Here is a 26,433-nt window from a genome sequence, read left to right as displayed (position 1 = left end):
AGTCCACACACACACACACACACATCAGAGCCCCCAGACACACACACACACACCAGAGCCCTCAGACACACATCAGAGCCCGCAGACACACACACACACACACACACACATCAGAGCCCCCAGAACACACACACATCAGAGCCCCCAGACACACACACACACACACACATCAGAGCCCCCAGACACACACACACATCAGAGCCCCCAGACACACACACACACACACACACACACACACATCAGAGCCCCCAGACACACACACACACAACACACACACACACTTCAGAGCCCCCAGACACACACAAACATCAGAGCCCCCAGACACACACACACACATCAGAGCCCCCAGACACACACACACACATCAGAGCCCCCAGACACACACACACACATCAGAGCCCCAGACACACATCAGAGCCCCCAGACACACATCAGAGCCCCCAGACACACATCAGAGCCCCCAGACACACATCAGAGCCCCCAGACACACACACACACATCAGAGCCCCCAGACACACACACACACATCAGAGCCCCCAGACACACACACACACACACACACACACACATCAGAGCCCTCAGACAAAAATCAGAGTCCACACACACACACACACAGACACACATCAGAGCCCCCAGACACACACAGACACACATCAGAGCCCCCAGACACACACAGACACACATCAGAGCCCCCAGACACACATCAGAGCCCCCAGACACACATCAGAGCCCCCAGACACACACACACACACATCAGAGCCCCCAGACAAAAATCAGAGTCCACACACACACACACATCAGAGCCCCCAGACACACACACACCAGAGCCCTCAGACACATACACACACTTCAGAGCCCCCAGACACACATCAGAGCCCGCAGACACACACACACACACACATCAGAGCCCCCAGACACACACACACACACACACACACACACACATCAGAGCCCCCAGACACACACACACACACATCAGAGCCCCCAGACACACACACACACACACACCAGAGCCCCCAGACACACACACACACACACACCAGAGCCACCAGACACACACACACACACATCAGAGCCCCCAGACACACACACACACACATCAGAGCCCCCAGACACACACACACACACACACACACACATCAGAGCCCCCACAGACACACACACACATCAGAGCCCCCAGACACACACACACACACACTTCAGAGCCCCCAGACACACACACACACACACTTCAGAGCCCCCAGACACACATCAGAGCCCCCAGACACACACAAACATCAGAGCCCCCAGACACACACACACATCAGAGCCCCCAGACACACACACACCAGAGCCCCCAGACACACACACACACACACCAGAGCCCCCAGACACACACACACACACACACCAGAGCCCCCAGACACACACATCAGAGCCCCCAGACACACACATCAGAGCCCCCAGACACACACACACACACACACACATCAGAGCCCCCAGACACACACACACATCAGAGCCCCCAGACACACATCAGAGCCCCCAGACACACATCAGAGCCCCCAGACACACATCAGAGCCCCCAGACACACATCAGAGCCCCCAGACACACATCAGAGCCCCCAGACACACACACACACACACACACACATCAGAGCCCCCAGACAAAAATCAGAGTCCACACACACACACACATCAGAGCCCCCAGACACACACAGACACACATCAGAGCCCCCAGACACACATCAGAGCCCCCAGACACACACAGACACACATCAGAGCCCCCAGACACACACACACACACACATCAGAGCCCCCAGACACACACACACACACACACACACCAGAGCCCCCCAGACACACACACATCAGAGCCCCCAGACACACACACACACACACACACACATCAGAGCCCCCAGACACACATCAGAGCCCCCAGACACACACACACACACATCAGAGCCCCCAGACACACACATCAGAGCCCCCAGACACACACATCAGAGCCCCCAGACACACACATCAGAGCCCCCAGACACACACATCAGAGCCCCCAGACACACACATCAGAGCCCCCAGACACACACACACACACACATCAGAGCCCCCAGACACACACACACACACACACATCAGAGCCCCCAGACACACACACACACACACATCAGAGCCCCCAGACACACACACACCAGAGCCCTCAGACACATACACACACTTCAGAGCCCCCAGACACACATCAGAGCCCGCAGACACACACACACACACACATCAGAGCCCCCAGACACACACACACATCAGAGCCCCCCCCCCCACACACACACACACATATCAGAGCCCCCAAACACACACACACACACCAGAGCCCCCAAAACACACACACACACACATCAGAGCCCCCAGACACACACACACACACATCAGAGCCTCCAGACACACACACACACACATATCAGAGCCCCCAAACACACACACACACACCAGAGCCCCCAAACACACACACACACACACATCAGAGCCCCCAGACACACACACACACACATCAGAGCCTCCAGACACACACACACACACATATCAGAGCCCCCAAACACACACACACACACCAGAGCCCCCAAACACACACACACACACACATCAGAGCCCCCAGACACACACACACACACATCAGAGCCTCCAGACACACACACACACACATATCAGAGCCCCCAAACACACACATCGGAGCAGAGCCCCCAAACATTCACAGCGGACGCAGAGCCCCCATACACCCACCTCTGAGCAGCGTGTCCAGGCACCTGTGTTAATTCTCTTATCAATCCCTGTGAAGCTCCCTGGATTCTAGGCCTATGCTGTACACAGAGCTTCAAACAACCTCCTCATCAAAATCATCCTATGTGCTATGGACCCCATTCCAGGCCGGCCCCTCCAAAACTTGACAGTCCTGTCACTGAAATGAATAAGTCTATGTCATATACAGGAGGTATACGGGCCATCAAAGAAAAAATAAAGATGCCAAGAATGGCCTTATGGATATTGACACCAAAAGATCACCACCAATCCTTACTTCACTACTTCTTGTGTTCAGAGTTTTCAAACTTCACTGGCATTATGCTGATTACAGGGCAGTGACCAAGCACTGAATTCAGTATCAGGGTGACAACCTGGAGTTTGCACCTTTAAAAAAACCAAATCACCAATTGCAGCTTCTATATTTATAACCTCATATGTTCTTTAAAGTCACATCAGTTTCAAAAAGATTTGAGCTAATACAATTCAATACAGGCAGACTAGGAGGGTTCTGATCTTAAGAGCTTGCATTCATCTACCGTGTCTCCTACTCCCTGCATATTCTGCTACTGTTCCCCCCACCAGACATTGTGAAATTAAGCACTTCCAGGAGTGTCATATCTGTGTACCCCAATGAACACGATGGTTTTATGCTCAAATTCCTAAAGTCATTGGGGTTTATTTCCTAAAGCTGGAGAGTGCAAAACAAGGATCACTTCTGGATAGAAACCAATCAGCTTCCAGATTTTATTGCCAAAGCTAAACTGAACAAGCTGAGGTTAGAAGCCGATTGGTTACTATGCACGGCTGCACCAGATTCTGAGTGCTCCAGTTTTAGTAAATTCCCCCATTGTGTCCTGTAGCAGCATAGGGGATGGAGACCATGGCACTTATCAGAAGAAACTGGTATCTGACACTCCAGGAAATGTCTGTCAGAGGCTGCAGTACTGGACCAGAGAGAGGAGGAAGGAGAGACAGGCCACCAATAAGGTGAGAAGACCGGGAGCCCACACATTTTCAGAAGGTCAACCTATAATAACTTAGGGGGGGGGACAAGGCCAGCACCTATAATAACTGGGGGGGGGATAAGGCCAGCACCTATAACAACTGGGAGGGGGGGGCAAGGCCTGCACCTATAATAACTGGGAGGGGGGGGCAAGGCCTGCACCTATAATAACTGGGAGGGGGGGGCAAGGCCTGCACCTATAATAACTGGGAGGGGGGGGGGGCAAGGCCTGCACCTATAATATCTGGGAGGGGGGTCAAGGCCTGCACCTATAATAACAAGGAGATGGGGGGGGGGGGGGACAAGGCCAGCACCTATAATAACTGGGGGGGGGGACAAGGCCAGCACCTAAAATAACTGGGGAGGGGGGACAAGGCCAGCACCTATAATAACTGGGGGGGGGTCAAGGCCAGCACCTACAATAACTGGGGGGGGGGGGGTGTCAAGGCCAGCACCTATAATAACGGGGGGGGGGGGAATTAAGGCCTGCACCTATAATAACAAGGAGAAGGGGGGACAAGGCCTGCACCCATAATAAGGAGCAGCGGGGACAAGGCCTGTAACTAGTATAATTAGGAGAAGGGGGGACAAGGGCTGCACCTATAATAAGGAGAAGGGGGGGACAAGGCCTGCATCTATAATAAGGAGAAGGGGTGGGACAAGGCCTGCACCTAGTAGAATTAGAAGGGGGGACAAGGCCTGCACATATAATAATAACAAGGAGAGGGGGGGACAAGGCCTGCACCTATAATAACAAGGAGAAGGGGGGGGGGGCAAGGCCTGCACCTATAACAAGGAGAAGGGGGGGGCAAGGCCTGCACCTATAATAATACGGAGAGAGGGGGGACAAGGCCTGCACCTATAATAACAAGGAGATGGGGGGGGGGGCAAGGCCTGCACCTATAATAATACGGAGGGGGGGGGAGACAAGGCCTGCACCTCTAATAATAACATGGAGAAGGGGGGGGGGGGACAAGGCCTGCACCTCTAATAATAACATGGAGAAGGGGGGGGGGGGACAAGGCCTGCACCTATAATAAGGAGAAGGCCTGCACCTATAATAAGGAGAAGGGGGGGGGACAAGGCCTGCATCTATAATAAGAAGGGGGGGGGACAAGGCCTGCACCTATAATAAGGAGAAGGGGGGACAAGGCCTGCACCTATAATAAGGAGAAGGGGGGGGGGGGGGACAAGGCCTGCACCTATAATAAGGAGAAGGGGGGGGGGGGGACAAGGCCTGCACCTATAATAAGGAGAAGGGGGGGGGGACAAGGCCTGCACGTATAACAACAAGGAGAAGGGGGGACAAGGCCTGCACCTATAATAACATGGAGAGGGGGGGGACAAGGCCTGCACCTATAATAAGGAGAAGGGGGGGACAAGGCCTGCACCTATAATAAGGAGAAGGGGGGGACAAGGCCTGCACCTATAATAAGGAGAAGGGGGGGGACAAGGCCTGCACCTATAATAAGGAGAAGGGGGGGACAAGGCCTGCACCTATAATAAGGAGAAGGGGGGGACAAGGCCTGCACCTATAATATAATGAGAGAAGGGGGGACAAGGCCTGCACCTATAATATAATGAGAGGAGAAGGGGGGACAAGGCCTGCACCTATAATAAGGAGAAGGGGGGGACAAGGCCTGCACCTATAATAAGGAGAAGGGGGGACAAGGCCTGCACCTATAATATAATGAGAGAAGGGGGGACAAGGCCTGCACCTATAATATAATGAGAGGAGAAGGGGGGACAAGGCCTGCACCTATAATAAGGAGAAGGGGGGGACAAGGCCTGCACCTATAATAAGGAGAAGGGGGGGACAAGGCCTGCACCTATAATAAGGAGAAGGGGGGGACAAGGCCTGCACCTATAATATAATGAGAGAAGGGGGGACAAGGCCTGCACCTATAATAATAACATGGAGAGGGGGGGGGGGCAAGGCCTGCACCTATAATATAATGAGAGGAGAAGGGGGGGGGGCAAAGCCTGCACCTATAATAAGGAGAAGGGGGGGGGGGACAAGGCCTGCACCTAAAATAAGGAGAAGGGGGGGGGGACAAGGCCTGCACCTATAATAAGGAGAAGGGGGGGACAAGGCCTGCACCTATAATACAATGAGAGGAGAAGGGGGGGACAAGGCCTGCACCTATAATATGAGAGGAGAAGGGGGGGACAAGGCCTTCACATATAACAACAAGCCAGCAATGGCAGCTGTGATTACTGCTAGGACCTGGGCCCTTCACCCTACACAGGACGCCCAGCCCTGATGATCAGGAGGAAGGGTCTCCCTCTGTAGGGGTCAGACAGGCCCTGGCTGTACATAGGGCCCCATATACGCTGTGTGGGGCCCCCAGTGAGGCCATAGACATCTCCTCGGCCAGCCGATCACTCACCAGCTGCTTCCCTTATTGGCTCGGATGTGTTTCCTGGCCACGCCAACCATGAACAAAGCTTGCGGGGTCCCCCAGGATCACAGCCGAGTCGGGGCAGCGGACTGAGCCACCATGTCGCTTCCGGAGCAGCGACGAAGACCTGGAGCAGAGGCGAGCGGAAGTCGGAACACACCACTTCAACCTATAAAGAAACGAGCTCCTAAAAGCCAACAACAAACACCCAGAAATACAGAATAAGAGTTATTGTGGAAGACATCATTGTTTAATCTACCGTGCATTGCTGCATTCGGTGAAGGTTTGTGTTATTCCCCCCCGCGGTGGGTGGTACGGCTCTGCCTCCATGGAGACGCGTCTAGATTTCTGCGATCCGGAGACGGGGAGCGGAAGCTGGAATGAACCATTCTGTTCAAATAAAATAAAAAGTAATCCGATCTGTGTATTGTGTCCTTTCCAGTTCTTTTTAGAAGTAATTTCAATTATAATGAATGTAAATATAATTACTTTTACTGAATTTTGTTACATTTGTACAACATATGCCCATGTTTGTAATACTCCCCCCCAGCCCAAAGTGGTACATTCGGTCTCCCGGGAGACGCGTCCAGACGGCGAGGACATGGCCACCCTGGAGAGGCTCCGGAGAGAAATGTCCGGCCTGATACCGGAGTATTTCCAGCGCTGCAGGTAACCCAACGGGGTTCACAGAGAGTACGGGGGAGGAGGACAACTTTTACCGGAGTTATTATACTAGAAACTCTGTGACAGGCAGGACTCCCATGATGCACTGCAGCCAGGCTCAGCAAAGTTAACAGGGAGCAACTGTGTATAGAAAGTAGAACTGAAGGCAAAAGTTTTTTTTTTTAATTTTAGATAAAGTAAGAGTGGGTTATGTCAGGTTTTTTTTGTTGTTTTTGTTTCTTTTTTTTTTTTTTTTTTTATCTGTGTCCCCATTGGGGGGATTTCCCTTCACTTCCTATCATATAACGCTGACATCCGCTGACATCCGCTGCCCCATAGGGCTGAATGGAGGATCCGATCAGATCCGCCTAAAAAACTGAGAGGCGGATCTGATCGGATCGCCCGTGTGAAAGGGCCCTTACGTTTATAGTTTAACCACTTCCTGCCGGGACGTCCTCAGGTTTCAGTGGTTATGCCACAGTAATGCCTGCAACCTACAGGCATCATCCCAGTATGGATCTTTTCAGCCGGTGATTCCCTGTAAGGCAGAAGGGATCCGAGTGGCTAATTAGCACAGTTGCCAACATTTGCAAAAAAAATTTCCGGGGACACTTTGCAGCACAGCTACCAATTACTTGCCACACCCATTTCTCCGAAGCCCTGCCCACTCTGCATAATTAAACTCCACCTACTTATCATCAGATTAAAAAATAATAAATAACTGGCGCACCACGGGGAGAAACAGTATCACCAAAAGACTATACCGATAATACTGGACACATACTGATGAACTAGTGAAAAGGACAATCAATGTGATATAAAAAGTCCATAAGTCCATATGTGACATAGTCCATAAAAAATTCCAATGTGCACTCCTTAGGCAGCTCTAGTGACAAGGTAGAAGTTTTGCTTGTTGCCAACTGAAAAGAAACACAGGCGCCACTCTAAGTGCAGTAGCTGGAATTTTATTAAAAGGATGCAACTGAATGTGGGGTACTCACAAGGGTAATAAGTAATCAAGCACATCAGAGAATGCTCCGGTGGAGAGTCAGGATGGCCAGAGCGGTAGCGATGGGCAGGCTGCAGCGATATCGCTGTACTTCCTCGTCCCGGGGACACTCAGATGCCGGTCCGTCGTCACTTCCAGGAGCGTGGGTGTGATTACGTCATGGCGCCGGCGACGCGTTCTCGGAGCATGCGCTCCTTCTTCAGGCCTGAAGAAGGAGCGCATGCTCCGAGAACACGTCGCCGGCGCCATAACGTAATCACATGTGCTTGATTACTTATTACCCTTGTGAGTACCCCACATTCAGTTGCATCCTTTTAATAAAATTCCAGCTACTGCACTTAGAGTGGCGCCTGTGTTTCTTTTCAGTTATCATCAGATTATAGGGTCTGCTCAATAAATAGAGAATTACAGGAAATTGAAAAGGGAATTTCAAACTTAAGGCCAAAGTAGCAGAGTAGGAATAATTCTCCCATTCAGCTGCACTACTTCTGCCTATCATTTATGGGCAGCCCGATTAACAGGCGCTTCCAGGGACAATGTAAATTACCCGGGACAGGTTCCTATTTGCCGGGACTGTCCCGGAAAAAACGGGATAGTTGGCAAGTATGTAATTAGCCATTCAATCACTTCTGCAGGTGGCGGAAGGAGTCCCACCCCCCCCCTGCCACTGCATTTTCCAGGCTCTAATTCCCATCCCAGAGCCTGGGAGAAATGCAACAGGTGGAAATTGCTGCCCTAAACAAGCTTTGGCTGTACTTCTCCTTTAAATCAGTGCGCTCATCTCCCCTTCCTCTCCTACCTAACATATTGAACATAAAGTAGTATCATAGAAGGAACAAAGTATGTAAGAAGCGTTTCTCGGAATACATCAAAATCATCTCGCAGAATGGCGATATAGGTGTGCTGTGTGTTATAGGTGCCCTGGACACTTGTTTTACTGTACATGCATTAGCCAGGGCTGCTGTTAGAAATGACGGGCCCTGTACAGCCCCCCCCCCCCCCCCATTTATCAAGACAATATTTTCACTAAAAATACACTAACATCATTATTAGCAGACACAAACATAACAGGGAACTGGTGTGAATTAGCCCCTTTTTAATTGTTTTTTATATAAAAAAAATGTATAACTTTTTTTTTTATGTTAAAAATTTTTACAATTATTTTATTTTACTATCTTTTTCAATTATTTATTACGATGTTTTATTATTATTTTTTTTTTTTTTTTACAGGACAGGGAAGCCGGGGGGGAGGGGGGTGTCAGAAGCAGGCAGAACAGGGAGGGGGCTCGGAGAAGCAATTATAGGAACAATGCCCTGTGTCTGTGTCTCTCCCTGCAGCAGGCGGAAGCCGGCAGGTAGGGGAGAAACTGGCTTTCAGCTGCTGCAAAGAGTCGCACATGCCTTCCCTCTGTAATTGCCCCTCCTCCTGACCAAACCATTTCCCTGTGCTGTTGGGGCCCCCCTGTGTGCCCGGGCCCCCTACAGGAGGACTGGTGGTCCCTCACTATCAGCGGCCCTGGGTATTACTTTTGAACTCAATGTAATGTGTGTCCTTCTGGAAACTGCATGAAAGATGCAACAAGCAGGACCTATTCCAGCACACCACTTCTGGGGCATGTGTATACAGTTAACAAATATGGCTTCCATCAAGTACAGTGCATATCCAATCAAACCCGGGTGTGTATTTTATGCTTTTTTATATTATACTTACCTTTTCCAGCTGTCTTTAGGCCGCTCCTGTGATGTGCATCTATCTTTCGATCTTCTCCCACCCCATCTCAAAAATTCAGAGAGATGATGATGTCAGTGCCACTCTCTGCATCATTACACTGTGAGTGCAGGGCATCATGGAGACCCCTTGGGTGGGTTAATCATGCCATACACTCACAGTATGTCCTCAGTCTCCTTAACTGAATGACAGAAGACTAAGTAGATCTTGTAGCAGAGAAGAGGTACTGCTGGGGACAGTGCAAAAAAGGAGCAGCCAACCCCCGGGGACCCTTAAAGCGGAACTCTGGAATATGCAAACATTGGCTTTGATTTACTAAAACTGAAGAGTGCTAAATCTGGTGCAGCTCTGCATAGAAACCAATTATTTTTTTTTTTTGGGAAAGCTTAATTGAACAAGCTGAAGTTAGAAGCTGATTGGCTACCATGCAGAGCTGCACCAGATTATGCACTCTTTAGTTTTAGTAAAAATTAACCCCATTGTCTAAATACACAAGGCATGTGTAGCCTTATTCCCCATACACACGTGCAGATTATCTGAAGACTTTTGTCTGCAGACTTACCAAAACCATATAATATGAGGTCAAACCTAAACACTTTCAATTTGTATGCAATCCGGCAGGCCCTTGCACTACATAGAAAAGGTAAATCTGAAGACAAAAGTCTTCAGATAATCTGCACGTGTGTATGGGGCATTACTTTAATCTTGTCTCTTTTTTGCAATTCTGTGCAGCTATCAAGCCTCTGTGCAGAATCTTCCTGCATTAAAGGCCCGTACACACGTACCGATCGTCGGCATACAAACGTCGGCGGACGAAAGATCTGCCGATTGTACGCGTGTTAGTATGGTGCCTCTGACAGATGTCTGCGCACAATCCGCGGACAAAAGTCTTTCTTGCAAACATGAAAATTTTTGTCTGCGGACACCAGAACGGACGATTGTTCGCCTGTCAGTACAGAATTCGGCCGACAGACCGCAGATTTGCAAGACTGGGCATGCTCAGAAAATTAAAAACACAGGGAAAGTTAACCATTACATGACATCACTTCTGCAGTCAGCTGAAGTCTGCAGACAAAATTCTTGTGCTGTCCTTGTGCTGTCTTTGCACTTTTCAACAGACACCGACATCCCGGGGAGAAAAGACGAACATTTGTATGACGACGATCTGCGTGTGTGTACGGGGCTTTAGACCAGTCAGTGCCTCTCTCTCTCCTTGTGCAGGGCGGCTGGTCTTGTCTCCTCCCCCTTCTCCTCGCCCCCTGGTCATGTAAACTTACACAAAGAGGAAATAAATATTTGTAATAAATAAGGGAGAGATTCAGGGGCATGGTACAGGAGATGTCGAGGCTGCGAGCATGATGCAGGGGCTGTGGGCATGGTGCAGGAGATGCAGGGGCTACGGGCATGGTGCAGGAGATGCAGGGGCTGGGGGCATGGTGCAGGAGATGTAGGGGCTGCGGGCATGGTGCAGGAGATGCAGAGGCTGTAAGCATGATGCAGGGGCTGCAGGCATTGTGCAGGAGATGCAGGGCTGTGGGCATGGTACAGGAGAGGCAGTGCTGTGGGCTTAATACAGAAGATGCAGTGCTGCGGGCATAGTACAGGAGATTCTCCTGGGGAATCTCCTATACCATGCCCGCTGCATGGTATTTGGGTCTCACTTACCATTTGGCAAGGAGCCTTGCATTTAAAAATGACTCCGCCCGGAGCCAACACGTCACAGCATTAGCTGTCTGCTCGAGAATAGCCGAGCGTGTACAGGCTTTCCCGAGTGGCGGCGGCTCATGCGCAGTGTACCTGTGGGGCCGGCCGTGGCCATTTTTTTTTTTAGGTGCGTTAATCTTCAGCCAGCCCCATCTTCAGACAGTCCTGCTGTGACTCGCTGTTAGCTCATATCTCATCAGGAGGCAATTAAAAGATGATACACGGCCCTTCAGTGGCTAACCCCCCCTAGATAGTGAATTTCCCCTCATCCGGCCGGGAGTTATGACGACACATAGCACTCAAACTTAGCGCAGACACAACTGATTTTATTGCAAGTTTCGCTCATATTTAAGGCACGTTTTGAGCGGGAAAGACTGCTCCAAACTGGTTTACAATTCATCAGTCAAATTAACAATAGTACATATCTCACAGAACAGTACATGAAAGGGCTTATGTTTTCGCTATGCATCTGTGTCAATATGAGGTGTTCTTGTATCTGAATCTGTGTTTTGTGGTACGAGTCGCTCTGTCTGTATTCAGTTGTCATGTGTTAATGCAAGCAATTGTCAAATGTGTTTAGGTGGTGTCAGTAATTTCCATGCGCGGACTTAAGCCTGTCAAGTGTCCAAATGAATGAATGAAAAGGTGTTTAACATGTCGTCTAAATGCAAAATATCCAACTGTCTGGTGTCCAGGGTGGATGAATGAGTGTCAGTCTGGCTCGTTACTATGTAAATGCAAGGGCCCACATTTCATCATAGAATGGGCATAAACTGAAAATATATATGAAATATAATAAGGCATGTTAATACAATCTTTCAACCCAACCTTTGATCCCAACTTTATTCATAACGGTGGGATCACTTAGAGTCTTGTGAATAGCACTATGTGCCCTCCTGGGATATATGTCCAACTATGAATGAGCTGGACATTCTTGACATACCTGGGTTGTGTTCTTGTATGAGTGCATGTCATTGGTAAAAACAGTTGACATTGTATTCTAAAGTGTATGTAGGCAGGTGACTTGGTTGTGTGCACATAGGGATATAACTCCATTATTATGGCAATAAAGTCACTACAAATAGACCATGGCAGCACATACCACCTGTTGACTATGGCATGTGATTTTTTAACATGTCATAAAGCCTTTGCCAGGAAAGGGCAAAAATAAACTCCCAAATTCAATGGGAGGAAAAAAATTCCCTTTCGACCCTGGTCATCAGAGCGGTCAGACTAAGTCCCTGGCGGCTACAACGTAAAAACAATGTCCTTTGTGTCCAATCGGCTTGACTTCGACTGTAAAGTGGAGACTTGAATGTCTCGTGTCTCTCTCTTTTCCTGGGGTGAGCAAGGGCAAAATGAGGAGAGGTTCTCGGGGTGGTGAGCACATGTTGCAAGTAACCAAACAGTGGCTACTAGTGCTCAGCTTGCTACAAAGCGTACCACTGTTGCACAAATGTGAAGTCTTCCAGGAGTAGGGGTGTCCGTTGCTGTCTAGATCCAGCTGGAATTTGTCTGGTGCTCGTCACAATCTCCAATAATTCGGCTGGTGCTCGTCACAATCTCCAGCAATTCGTCTGGTGCTCGTCACAATCTCCAGTCATTCGTCTGGTGCTCGTCACAATCTCCAGTCATTCGTCTGGTCCAGGGGTGGGGCTTCCGTCTGTCTCCAGGCTTGAATGGGTGGGTTGGTGCACCTGTTGGCAAACGAAACAAGAGCGAAATATCACCATAATCACTATTTCATTTTTTCAATTAATTCTGCCACATATTCCTCTTGCAAAATCTCTAGATATGAGAATAAATGGACTCATGGGGTTGAGACGGGTCTCCCCATCAAAATTTCAAAGGGAGATAGCTTGATACTGGGGTCACTCCGACCCCAGCAAGAACAGCAGGCAAGCACAGAGACAAGAATGCAAGTTTTACAAGAATGGCAGGAGTATATTGCGGCACTGGGCTTCTGGCCTACAGGCAGGCAGCAAAAATAAATGTTAGTAAAAACTACTCGCAGCACTGGGGTTTAGGGCCTACAGGAAGGCAGGTAATTTTAAGACAGGAAGGATACCTAATGGCACTATTTTGTGAGAACACAGCATGTCCACACATGCAACAATGGTGAGGGCCCTTGGAAGGGTTGAACTGCCTTGTATTCCTCCAAAGGTGGAGACGGGTTGGCTTGCAGTCCTCTGACTCACCCAAGCAGGCAGCTACCTAGAACTGAGAATCCCTTGCATTGCTAAGATGCTGTGATCACTGAACAGCAGGGAGTGAAATTCAAGCTGTCTTGTGTACATGGACACATAGAGACACACAAAACAGCTAGAAGTAAGTACTCATGCAAACATAAATTTATAAGAGATTGCACAGTTTGCTCAGTGACACCAAGCAGGAAATTGAAAACAAATAGCCTTGGAGACACAGGATCTGACTTCAAGGACCATTTATATGCAAAGCCTGGGCAATGAGTCACCTTTAGAATGAAAAGAGATGGCTTGGCAACTAATTGAATTCACCGCAGGAGGTTACCTTTAAAATTTTAAATCTTTAACAATATCAAAGTAGTAACATATCAAAGTAGTAACGCTGGCATAAATTCATTATAATTCTTAGCACACTATCAACAAGCCATCCACTTCCATCCTATTTTTTTTTTCAATATCCTAAAAGAAAACTTTATAAGAGATGCTTAATTATCTAAAGCATAGCACCTCATTAATGCCAGAGCTCATATATGTCAAATTAGAACACATCAAATATCTGACACCCAATAAAAACAGTCTAATCAATCAGAAAAAAAACAATTTGTAAACAATACTCCCATAAGGTTGAGTTGTCGTTGAAGGCTGTGATTGTTCGTTCTGAAAGTCTCAAATTAAACCTATCTGAGGAATAAGCATCAAGAAAGGTTTAGTAACAAAACATTTTACTTTTCCTCCTAAAAATAAACCAACGGTTAGAGGAATTTAGCATACAGTAAGCATGTCAAACATTTTCCTTCCTAACAGTGCACTTCTCTAATACCAAAATTTGTTGACGTCAAATTAATTATTCCCACGTGGATTTCTATATATTTTTTTTTATATTATGGTATACCATAAACTTAAAGAAAAAAATTATTATTGTTCACCATGGTTAAAAAATGAGCAGCTCAAAAATAAACATTAGTAATTTCACATTTGGATACAAGAACCCATACGTCACCATCACCATTCTTCTCACCCATTTGGAACATCCTTCAAAACAGTTTTTTTTTTTTTCTACAAAAGCAACACTGATAGTTAATTTGTATGACAATACAACTGTTTACAGTTCCTTTTGCAGTTACCTGTGTCACAGACAGGAGAGGGGGGAGAGGGGAGGGGTTTGTTTGCTAAAAAGGCACCAGAAAATATATATTTTTTTTAAAAAGTCAGTGATAAAGAAAGAAAAGTCGGTGACACAAAACCTCAATGATAAAAGTTCAAAATTGCTTACGATTTTTTAGGGATAGAAATACAATTTTAGTCCTTAAGGTCACACTTTACACACCAAATATATATTTCCTTGCTTCTAAAAGCTGCCATGACCAGCATAGCACGGATTTGTTACCTTTTTCGTGGCAAAATCACATCACTTTAAAACATAAGTAATAAACACAAAACGAATTATTATGCAACCAGTATTCATTCAGTGTTATGAAATGCTTTGCTGATACAGCACTCCTAGGAACAGTATTAAAACAAACACAACATAACGATTCATGGATCTCACACACTTCTAAGGTTGCCCATACACGATACAATTTTCATACAATTTTTTCTAAACGTAAATTTCATTATTTTCTCTGTATTCTCCTTACCTTGAGAATTTCCCATTATCTAAGCTCAGAATACAAAGTGAGATCAGCTGAGTTTGAAGGTTTATATATATATATATATATATATATATATATATATATATATATATATATATATATATATATATATATATAGGGATGGTGAGGTCAGTATTTAGACTTTATTGGAAAACCTAGTTTTCCAATTTATGTGGTTTCCTGCGTCTTAATAATCAGATTTATATATATATCCAACTTATGGTTTTCTGTTAACTATCCTTGGTGGGCAAGTGTATACCTTCAAGCTCAGCTTAATATCACATAAAATCTCCACATACATCTATACAATGGCATGCAATCTTATATCGACTAAAAATACAGTTAAATGTCTATACAGCAATATACAAGTTTTAGAGGGAGAATTCACTATCACACACAGTACTGCTTCGTAAACGGGTTCCAAACCCTGGGAAATCAGACCCCATCTTATCTTTGGGGCTTCAGGCCCTGGAGTATCAGACCCCCATCTTATCTTTGGGAATATCAGATTCCCGGGAGGTGCTAAAATTTGCGGTTAACTGGGTACTGTTTATCTGCTCTGATAGTATAGGGTAGTAATAATAATAATAAAAAATATAATTACTTACCCCATACTGTGTTTTGGCAGATCCCACTTCTGACACCAAAACCTTTAGCTCATATCTCGTCAGGAGGCAATTAAAAGATGATACACGGCCCTTCAGTGGCTAACCCCCCCTAGATAGTGAATTTCCCCTCATCCGGAGTTATGACGACACATAGCACTCAAACTTAGCGCAGACACAACTGTTTTTATTGCAAGTTTTGCTCATATTTAAGGCACGTTTTGAGCGGGAAAGACTGCTCCAAACTGGTTTACAATTCATCAGTCAAATTAACAATAGCACATATCTCACAGAACAGTACATGAAAGGGCTTTTGTTTTCGCTATGCATCTGTGTCAATATGAGGTGTTCTTGTATCTGAATCTGTGTTTTGTGGTACGAGTCGCTCTGTCTGTATTCCGTTGTCATGTGTTAATGCAAGCAATTGTCAAATGTGTTTAGGTGGTGTTAGTAATTTCCATGCGCAGACTTAACCCTGTCAAGTGTCCAAATGAATGAATGAAAAGGTGTTTAACATGTCGTCTAAATGCAAAATATCCAACTGTCTGGTGTCCAGGGTGGATGAATGAGTGTCAGTCTGGCTCGTTACTATGTAAATGCAAGGGCCCACATTTCATCATAGAATGGGCATAAACTGAAAATATATATGAAATATAATAAGGCATGTTAATACAATCTTTCACTCGCCCTGGCTGTAAATAACTGACTGCTGCGAGCTGTGATGGCCGCACGGCGCCCCTGTTGCCCATGGCGCCCTCTACGGCCGCACAATTCGCACACCCCAAAGGCCCGGCCCTATCTGCTGGGACCCGCTGATCGTTCTCGACAGAGGCAGAACGGCAGTCTGCCTATGTAAACAAGGCAGATCACCGTTCTGTGACAAGGGAAGATAGAGATCCTGTGTTTCTGCTAAGCAGGAACATGTATCTCTGTCTTCCCACAGTACACAGTTAGATAGCACTCCCTAGGGACACATTTAACCCTTTGATCGCCCCTGATGTGAACCCCTTCCCTGCCAGTGTCATTAGTACAGTGAGAGTACATATTTTTTAACACTGATCACTGTATTAGTGTCACTGGTGCCCAAAAAGCATCACTTAGTGTCTGATTTGTCAGTCCCGCTATAAGTCACTAATTGCTAGTAAAAAATAAAATCATAAATAAAAATTCTATAAAAATATCTCATAGTTTGTAGACTATATCTTTTGCGCAAACCCCACGCTGATTGGGTATTTTTTTGCCAAAAGCATATAGCAGAATACATATCGGCATAAACTGATAAAGAAATTCGATTTTTTACATTTTTTTATTGGGTGTGTTTTATAGCAGAAAGTAAAAAAAAAACAAAACGGAAGAGTTGATAAATGACCACCAAAAGAAATCTCCATTTGTGGGAAAAAATACATCAATTTTATTTAGGTACGGAGTCGCACAAATGCACAACTGTCAATTAAAGTAATGCAGTGCGGTTTTGCAAAAAATTGCCTGGTCATGAAGGGGGTAAATCTTCCAGAGCTGAAGTGGTTAAAAAAAAAAAAAAACTCTATGGGCTTTAAACTGATCACATTCACACACATACAGTAAAACATAAATATAAAAAAAAAATCAAAAGAGAGAGACCATAAAATCCCTGTAAATATTACAACTGATGCCATTTAAATGTTACCTTTACAGAGCTGCTGAAGAGAAGAGGCTCGCAGAGTACAATGCAGCAGTGGCGATCCAGAGCTGGTTTAGAGGATGCAGAGTGAGAGCCTATATCAGGTAAGCCTCTTTTTTTAGTTGCTTAAATGAAATTTCTCAATGTTTGTTTGTTTTTTTATGACTTTAAAAGCTATACAAAAATATTACATGGTAAGAGCCGGTTCACATAGGCACGACCCGACTTGCCGGGGCGACCTGTGAAGTCGCGGTGCACAGCTCGCACCGCGACCTCGGAGCGGCATGCACGGACTTCATATCATTGAAGTCAATGCAGGTCGCTCCAGGTCGCCCCAAAGTAGTACCGGACCCTTTTTCTAAGTCGGAGCGACTTGTGTCGCTCCTATTAGAACGGGTCCTGTGCTACTCTATGGCAGGCAACCCACGGCGACTTGTCTGGCGACCAGGTCGCCTGACAAGTTGCCCCAGTGTGAACGGGGTCTAAGAGCGAAAACCACTCCTTACTACTTCGGGGGCGACTTGTGCATTACATTGCACCACGACTTCGGAGCGACTTGCAGGGACTTCACATAATGGAAGTCTATGCAAGTCGCTCCGGGGTCGCCCCCAAATAGTACAGGACCCTTTTTCTAAGTCAGAGCGACTTGTGTCGCTCCTATTAGAACGGGTCCTGTAGCGGTCAATGGACCGCGAGGGAGCGCGACTTGTTAGGCTGACAAGTCGCCTGACAAGTCGCGCTAATGTGAACCGGCTCTAATACCAAAAATAAAATAAAATAAAATAAAAAAATTGAAAAGAAATATTATTACTTGTTTTTTTTTTGTAACACTGTCACCAGTCAGTATCCCCTGATCACCTCCACACCAGTCATATGATGACACTGTACTGCTTTAGTGACAGTATGTAAAAAAAAAAATTGTGAAAAAAAAAAATATTACAACTTCAAAAAACTCACCATGTCTCTTACTAAATACCTTGCACTGTCTACTTTCCAAGTAGTAGTAGTTGGGGATATTTGGACTGTCCTAGCATTTTGAGGCTTCAAGAAATGAAGAAATGAGATAGGCCATCAGTACATCAGGATTGATCAATTTTCAAATATATATATATACACCATAGGTTGTAGACTAGAAATGTAGCAGACTATATTATGTCCTAAATGTATGAAGAAAGAAGAAAAATGTGTTTGTTTGTTTTTTTCCACATTTTCTGGTATTTTTTCGCATACATAGCAAAAAAACCTAGTGATTAAATTGTGCCAAAAGAAAGCTCTATTATAATGTAAACTAAAGGGTCAGTTAACCCCGAGCCTATATTTCAGTTTTGGGTCAATGTTGATCAACAATCTGACAAGTTGTCTAGTAGTAGTTGGTGACATTGAGTCCCGGTTCATACTGCCACGACTTGTCAGGCGACTTGGTCGCCCAACAAGTCGTGCTCCATTCTGTGCAATGGAACCGTTCTAATCAGAGCGGCTCAAGCTGCTCCGACTTAGTAAAAGGTTCCTGCACTACTTCGGGGCGACATCGGAGCGGCTTTCCTTTGACTTCTATTATAGAAGTCGGTTGCAAGCCGTGATGAAGTCGGGCTGCACGGGGCGGCTCAAAGTCGGAGGGACTTTGAGTTGCCCCGATGTGAACCAGCTCTTAACGGAATTGTTTTGTAATGTTGAGGACATTTCAATACTCATCCAAATAGGTTCCTTAGTTCTAATGAAAGTTTCATTTGAGCTGAAAAAGCTATTTGTATGGGTAGTCAAATGTCCTTAAAGCAGAGCTCCATCCAAAAGGGGAAGCCTTGCTTATATACCTCATCCCCCCATCCGGTGCCACATTTGGTACCCTTTAAGGGGGGGGCTGGTACCTGGTTTTTACAGGTACCCGCTCCCACTTCCGGGTGATCTCGCTGCGGCAAGATCACCTGGAAGTTCGACCCCCCCCCCTCCTCCTTCCCCAGGCCGCCGAGCCATTCACAAAGTGTAGCGCTTTGTATGCGCAGGAGGGAACGGGCTGTGAAGCTGCAAGGCTTCACAGCCGGATTCCCTTACAGGCAATGGTGGCGGCAGCACCCGAAAGCTGATGAAAACAGTGGCTGGGGTGCACACATGGCTGGATTCCAGGACAGGTAAGTGTCCTAATATTAAAAGTCAGCAGCTACAGTATTTTTAGCTGCTGACTTTTATTTTTTTTGTGGGGGGGGGCTTGACTTCCTCTTTAACATTTAAAGAACAAATCCAGTTGAATGTGACCAACTACTACTAGCCATGGTATAGCAGTGGCTTCCAGGTGTTTAGAAGGGGAAACAGACACATTCTGAATGTCTGGGGGGGGGGGTTATCCCAGGGGGGATTTTGTGTTAAAATATTGCATCACAGCCGTGAGCCAATTGCCTGGCTCACAGTTGGGGTGTGCTCAAATTGACTATAATGGTAGCATTTGACAAGCGGTGCTCCCTGTCAAGTCTGCTAGCCAAGGTAAAATTGGTGCACTTGTGAAGCAAGCTCAACCGCCTGTTTTTACTGCCCCCTGACCACCTGTGTGAAAGAGTCCTTTTGCTGAGATCTCTATGTTAGAATTCCTGCTCGCCTCCTGTGACCATTATCAGACCTTTATCAGAGGTTTTCACCCTCCGCGTTGGGTTTTCATTTTTCATCTTATGGAAAATGCAGGAGGAGTAGGGACACAAATGCCAAGCAAGACTGTGTAAGGTTCTGGCACTCTCAGTGCCTCCTATCACATTATTTCCGGGTGCTTTCCATCTACCTAGATAGATGAAGCACATATAGGTGTGTTTCCCTTTAAGACTGATGCTGTCATCACTGAGCGCCGGACTGGATGGCTATTTAGATCGCCGGCTCTCACTCACATGTGTTCGTTCAAACTGCTTTGAGCCTTGATGCTAACCTGTCTTGAAGCTCTCATGCTTGCAAGCATACCTCGCTGTCGGAACCACGCTGCGCTGATCCCTGTATCCCGCTACCAGTTCATCCACTCTTGCCGAACCTCTCCTCTGCTACATTGCTATTAGTGATAAGTACCCCACAGGGGAAACCTTTATAACCTTTATACTAAAGCTTACACTATCTAGCTCTGCATACTAAGGACTATTACTACATCTGCATTATCTAAGATTGCTAGCTCTTGAGCCTACTACCACCTGTTCTTGCACTGGGTTGATCTCTCTTGTATGTCCACCTGCTACTCTGTCATCTGCTACCATACATGATTGCTAAACCTATCTGCATCCCATCTGCTACTATCTTACTTTCAAGAACATTCCCTTTCAAGTGTCTGTCATCTACCATCTCTACCCAACCTGTCTCTTCAGCCTATCATCACTGTGTTACTATATACATAAGTCACTCTAGGAAACATCTTATTGAGTGTGTGTATTTACTTGCTGAATTGAGATCCTCCACACATGATGAGTCATTGAGAGTTGGGAATGGTGTCTCAGCGTTTCTCTTACATGACTACTGAAGTGGAATATTTCTGCAGCTGAAAATCCACATCATACATAAAACGCAGGAGCGTTACAGATTGAACGAACCAGATAAAATGGATTCAGCAGAAATGACCACTCAGGTGACACAGTTAACACAACAAGTAACTGCGTTAATACACGCACTTACTCTATTAAAAGAAGACAATCAGGCTCTGACGCAGCAGGTGACCAGACTGACACAGCCTACTGCTGCTCAACCCCCAGAACCTCTTGTCCTTCTACCAGACAGGTTTGATGGTTCCCGTTCCTCTTTTCTTTTTTTTCGTATGGATTGTGAGCTCCTGTTTATCCTTAAGCCTAGGACCTATCATAATGACTTTATTAAAGTGCATGCTGCCATTAATTTGCTTTCTGGCAAAATGAAAACGTGGGCATGCGAGAAACTGCAAGAAAAAAGTCTGATCCTAGACAATTGGGAATCATTTGCAATTGCGATGCACTCCCAGTGTCTCCCCTCCCAAAAATCTACTCCTAAACCTGCTCCAGGTAACCGCAGACCCCGGCTACCTAGGGAAAAAAGGAAACCAAATGAATATGGTGATCCTGCCTGGTCATGGTCCAAGCCTGCCTTAAACAGTCAGCCTTGTCACTCTGACACATCTCATTTGAACCCTGATCGTACAGAGATGGATGAGGAGCCTATGGAGATTGGTGCCGTACATGCTAAGTTGTCCTTACAACAAAAAAAAAGAGATCACAGGAGAATCTGTGGCCTTTGTTTTTATTGTGGAGAAGGGGGACATTTCATTACATCCTGCCCAACCAGACCCCATAGGCCTAAGGCTCTCCCAATGGAGGCCAGGCGAATCCGAACTGTCTTCCCTGAAAAACAGCCTGGAAATTACCAAGGCTGTTGCCAGCCCTGTCCCCGTCCTATATCAAAAAAGGACACCCAGAAATTGACAAATATTGGAATAGGTATTCCTTCAACTCCAGTGAACTCGATACCGCGTTCTAAAAAACCTCCTGTACCACCTCCTGAGGATACTCTTATTTTTGCAAGCACACTTATAGCTCCCAATGAAAACATTGAGATTCTTGCACCTGACTGCGTACGCGCTTCTAATGGCACGGTGGTATGTAGAAAGGATCTGAGGATGTTTGAAGAAGCATTGGTTGCTAGGACTACTAGGATTACTTCGGATGGTTATGCGTCCGATTCTAGTGAGGGGTTCATGTAGCAGACACCCTAACAACAAGTGATCCGATTCTCATATCGGTTACTAACTTGATCCGATTCTCGTATCGGCAACAAGTGATCCGATTCTCATCGGTTACCAACCTGATCCGATTCTCATATCGGCAACAAGTGATCCGATTCTCACATCGGTTACCAACCTGATCCGATTCTCATATCGGCAACAAGTGATCCGATTCTCACATCGGCTACCAACCTGATCCGATTCTCATATCGGCAACAAGTGATCCGATTCTCACATCGGTTACCAACCTGATCCGATTCTCATATCGGCAACAAGTGATCCGATTCTCACATCGGTTACCAACCTGATCCGGTTCTCATATCGGCAACAAGTGATCCGATTCTCACATCGGTTACCAATCTTATCCGATTCTCGTATCGGCAACAAGTGATCCGATTCTCATCGGTTACCAACCTGATCCGATTTTCATATCGGCAACAAGTGATCCGATTCTCAGATCGGTTACCAACCTGATCCGATTCTCATATCGGCAACAAGTGATCCGATTCTCAGATCGGTTACCAACCTGATCCGATTCTCATATCGGCAACAAGTGATCCGATTCTCACATCGGTTACCAACCTGATCCGATTCTCATATCGGCAACAAGTGATCTGATTCTCACATCGGTTACCAACCTGATCCGATTCTCATATTGGCAACAAGTGATCCGATTCTCACATCGGTTACCAACCTGATCCGATTCTCATATCGGCAACAAGTGATCCGATTCTCACATCGGTTACCAACCTGATCCGATTCTCATATCGGCAACAAGTGATCCGATTCTCACATCGGTTACCAACCTGATCCGATTCTCATATCGGCAACAAGTGATCCGATTCTCACATCGGTTACCAACCTGATCCGATTCTCATATCGGCAACAAGTGATCCGATTCTCACATCGGTTACCAACCTGATCCGATTCTCATATCGGCAACAAGTGATCCGATTCTCACATCGATTACCAACCTGATCCGATTCTCATATCGGCAACAAGCGATCCGATTCTCACATCGGTTACCAACCTGATCCGATTCTCATATCGGCAACAAGTGATCCGATTCTCACATCGGTTACCAACCTGATCCGATTCTCATATCGGCAACAAGTGATCCGATTCTCACATCGGTTACCAACCTGATCCGATTCTCATATCGGCATCAAGTGATCCGATTCTCACATCGGTTACCAACCTGATCCGATTCTCATATCGGCAACAAGTGATCCGATTCTCACATCGGTTACCAACCTGATCCGATTCTCATATCGGCAACAAGTGATCCGATTCTCACATCGATTACCAACCTGATCCGATTCTCATATCGGCAACAAGTGATCCGATTCTCACATCGGTTACCAACCTGATCCGATTCTCATATCGGCAACAAGTGATCCGATTCTCACATCGGTTACCAACCTGATCCGATTCTCATATCGGCAACAAGTGATCCGATTCTCACATCGGTTACCAACCTGATCCGATTCTCATATCGGCATCAAGTGATCCGATTCTCACATCGGTTACCAACCTGATCCGATTCTCATATCGGCAACAAGTGATCCGATTCTCACATCGGTTACCAATCTTATCCGATTCTCGTATCGGCAACCATTTTTTTTTTTTTTCCGATTTTCACATCGGCAACCAGTATTATCCGATTCTCGTATCGGCAACCAGTCTTATCCGATTCTCGTATCGGCAACCAGCCTTATCCGATTCTCGTATCGGCAACCAGTCTTATCCGATTCACATATCGGCAACCAGTATTATCCGATTCTCGTATCGGCAACCAGTCTTATCCGATTCTCGTATCGGCAACCAGTCTTATCCGATTCTCGTATCGGCAACCAGTCTTATCCGATTCTCGTATCGGCAACCAGTCTTATCCGATTCTCGTATCGGCAACCAGTATTATCCGATTCTCGTATCGGCAACCAGTGTTATCCGATTCTCGTATCGGCAACCAGTCTTTTCCGATTCTTATATCGACAACCAGCCTTAGAGGCCTTCCGGAGCCGGCCTTACGGGGGGGTACTGTAAGGTTCTGGCACTCTCAGTGCCTCCTATCACATTATTTCCGGGTGCTTTCCATCTACCTAGATAGATGAAGCACATATAGGTGTGTTTCCCTTTAAGACTGATGCTGTCATCACTAAGCGCCGGACTGGATGGCTATTTAGATCGCCGGCTCTCACTCACATGTGTTCGTTCAAACTGCTTTGAGCCTTGATGCTAACCTGTCTTGAAGCTCTCATGCTTGCAAGCATACCTCGCTGTCGGAACCACGCTGCGCTGATCCCTGTATCCCGCTACCGGATCATCCGCTCTTGCCGAACCTCTCCTCTGCTACATTGCTATTAGTGATAAGTACCCCACAGGGGAAACCTTTATAACCTTTATACTAAAGCTTACACTATCTAGCTCTGCATACTAAGGACTATTACTACATCTGCATTATCTAAGATTGCTAGCTCTTGAGCCTACTACCACCTGTTCTTGCACTGGGTTGATCTCTCTTGTATGTCCACCTGCTACTCTGTCATCTGCTACCATACATGATTGCTAAACCTATCTGCATCCCATCTGCTACTATCTTACTTTCAAGAACATTCCCTTTCAAGTGTCTGTCATCTACCATCTCTACCCAACCTGTCTCTTCAGCCTATCATCACTGTGTTACTATATACATAAGTCACTCTAGGAAACATCTTATTGAGTGTGTGTATTTACTTTCTGAATTGAGATCCTCCACACATGATGAGTCATTGAGAGTTGGGAATGGTGTCTCAGCGTTTCTCTTACATGACTACTGAAGTGGAATATTTCTGCAGCTGAAAATCCACATCATACATAAAACGCAGGAGCGTTACAGACTGTCAATAATCGATAACCAGTGTAGGGAAATCTCATTGTTGGAGCATCCTAAGAGCCAGGGGTTCACTCAGCCAACTAGGCTCTACTTACAGATAAACAATGCGTATCATTCACATCAAAAGGCACATCACATTTTCTCTGTACAATCGGAATCCAGCTGTTGTTTTCTACTGTAGGGTAGACAGTGAAAGCTAACGTGCTTGGCTAGTATTTTTCATTTAAAAAGAAAAAAAAAAAAAAAAAAACGCCATGAAAGTTAAAGTGGTTGTAAACCTCAGACATGAAATATGAGCAAAGCATATCCCTCTATAGTGTGTACTTGTCTCTATCCAGAGCACTAAGTGGCATTTCTGTCTCCTGCCTGGTTCCTCTGCTATCAGTATGAATCACTTCTGACAAGTTTTCCTGACACCAATAGAAAAAGGTGACAGGGGAGGAAGCTCCAGCACACATCCTGTCATTGGCAGCCTCAGCTCTGTTCCTGTGTGCTGTGTGAAGGGGGGAGGGGTGTGTACTTTCTCTCCAATCAGCTTCCAGAGCTCTCCTCACTGAGCTCTGCAGAGTTTAATTTCATCTCTTTGCCACTGTTTTCTGACAGCTCAGACAAGCTTTTATAAATGTTGGGCTTGGAATGGATGTAGAGAAGAGTTTCCTGCAGATAAACAGGTACTAGGATTTGTTTACTCTCTGTGTGTCACCTAAGGCCAGTCACTTCACTGAGTGGGAGTTTACAACCACTTTAAGTATCAATCCACTATTTAGGACTCAACTGTCAATGTGAGAAATAGACTGTGTGCATATACCATATATATATACAGTGTATGTATGATATATATATATATATATATATATATATATATATATATATATATATATATATATATATATATATATATATATAATATAATAAGCATTCCATCATATACTGTTTTCCTTCTAGGTACCTGAACCAAATGGGAACTGTGATCCAGAAATGGTGGCGTGGTTATCTGGCAAGAAAGTATTTCAGAAAAAAAGTGAAGGTGATGGGAAACTTGAGTTTGTGGAAATGCATACAGTTGGTCATTTGGAGGCAATTTACTGGCTATTTTTCAGAATTAAGGGACTTGTAGAAGGATTGCATGCATGTGGGTAAGATCAAGGGGAGAAAGCTGCACATTACATAATGGTTAAAGCCTAACTGTAGCTGAAATAAAAACAGAAAAATCAGCACAAGAGATATAGCCTACAGTCAGTAGGGTGTGCCCCTTGTGCTGATTCCTCTTCTGTTAGAAGAAATCCTCCTTGGTCCATGCTCCCCAACCCTTGCCATAATCTTCCAGCATGGCACAACTAAGGGGCTCTCACAGGCTCCCATCAAGAGAGCCCAACTATACCCACCCTTTCCGCCCACTATGAATGAAACCGGGTCTAAGAATGAGGGAGAGGCCGATGATTGAAAGGTC

The 26,433-nt window shown here is 46.0% G+C and overlaps 2 protein-coding genes across 3 annotated transcripts in view; one reads left to right on the top strand and one right to left on the bottom strand.

The window, feature by feature from the left end:
* Positions 1-6,299, bottom strand: part of GPATCH2 (G-patch domain containing 2) — a 303,764-nt gene extending 297,465 nt beyond the window's left edge. Inside the window, exon 1 of the mRNA XM_082249587.1 lies at positions 6,163-6,299. Within this exon, the coding sequence (XP_082105713.1) occupies positions 6,163-6,212 (50 nt within the window). The 5' untranslated portion in view covers positions 6,213-6,299. The remainder of the gene's footprint in view (positions 1-6,162) is intronic.
* A 456-nt stretch (positions 6,300-6,755) lies between these two features.
* The window catches only part of SPATA17 (spermatogenesis associated 17), a 270,854-nt gene continuing 251,176 nt past the window's right edge, over positions 6,756-26,433 (top strand). For both annotated transcript variants that reach the window (XM_082249589.1, XM_082249588.1), the window contains exons 1-3: positions 6,756-6,843; positions 17,415-17,504; positions 25,929-26,010. In XM_082249589.1, the coding sequence (XP_082105715.1) occupies positions 6,776-6,843; positions 17,415-17,504; positions 25,929-26,010 (240 nt within the window). In that variant the 5' untranslated portion in view covers positions 6,756-6,775. The remainder of the gene's footprint in view (positions 6,844-17,414; positions 17,505-25,928; positions 26,011-26,433) is intronic.

Source organism: Pelophylax lessonae (assembly GCF_965119305.1).
Source record: "Pelophylax lessonae genome assembly, chromosome: 3".
Classification (NCBI taxonomy): domain Eukaryota; kingdom Metazoa; phylum Chordata; class Amphibia; order Anura; family Ranidae; genus Pelophylax; species Pelophylax lessonae.
This window is presented reverse-complemented; position numbering and strand designations above follow the sequence as displayed.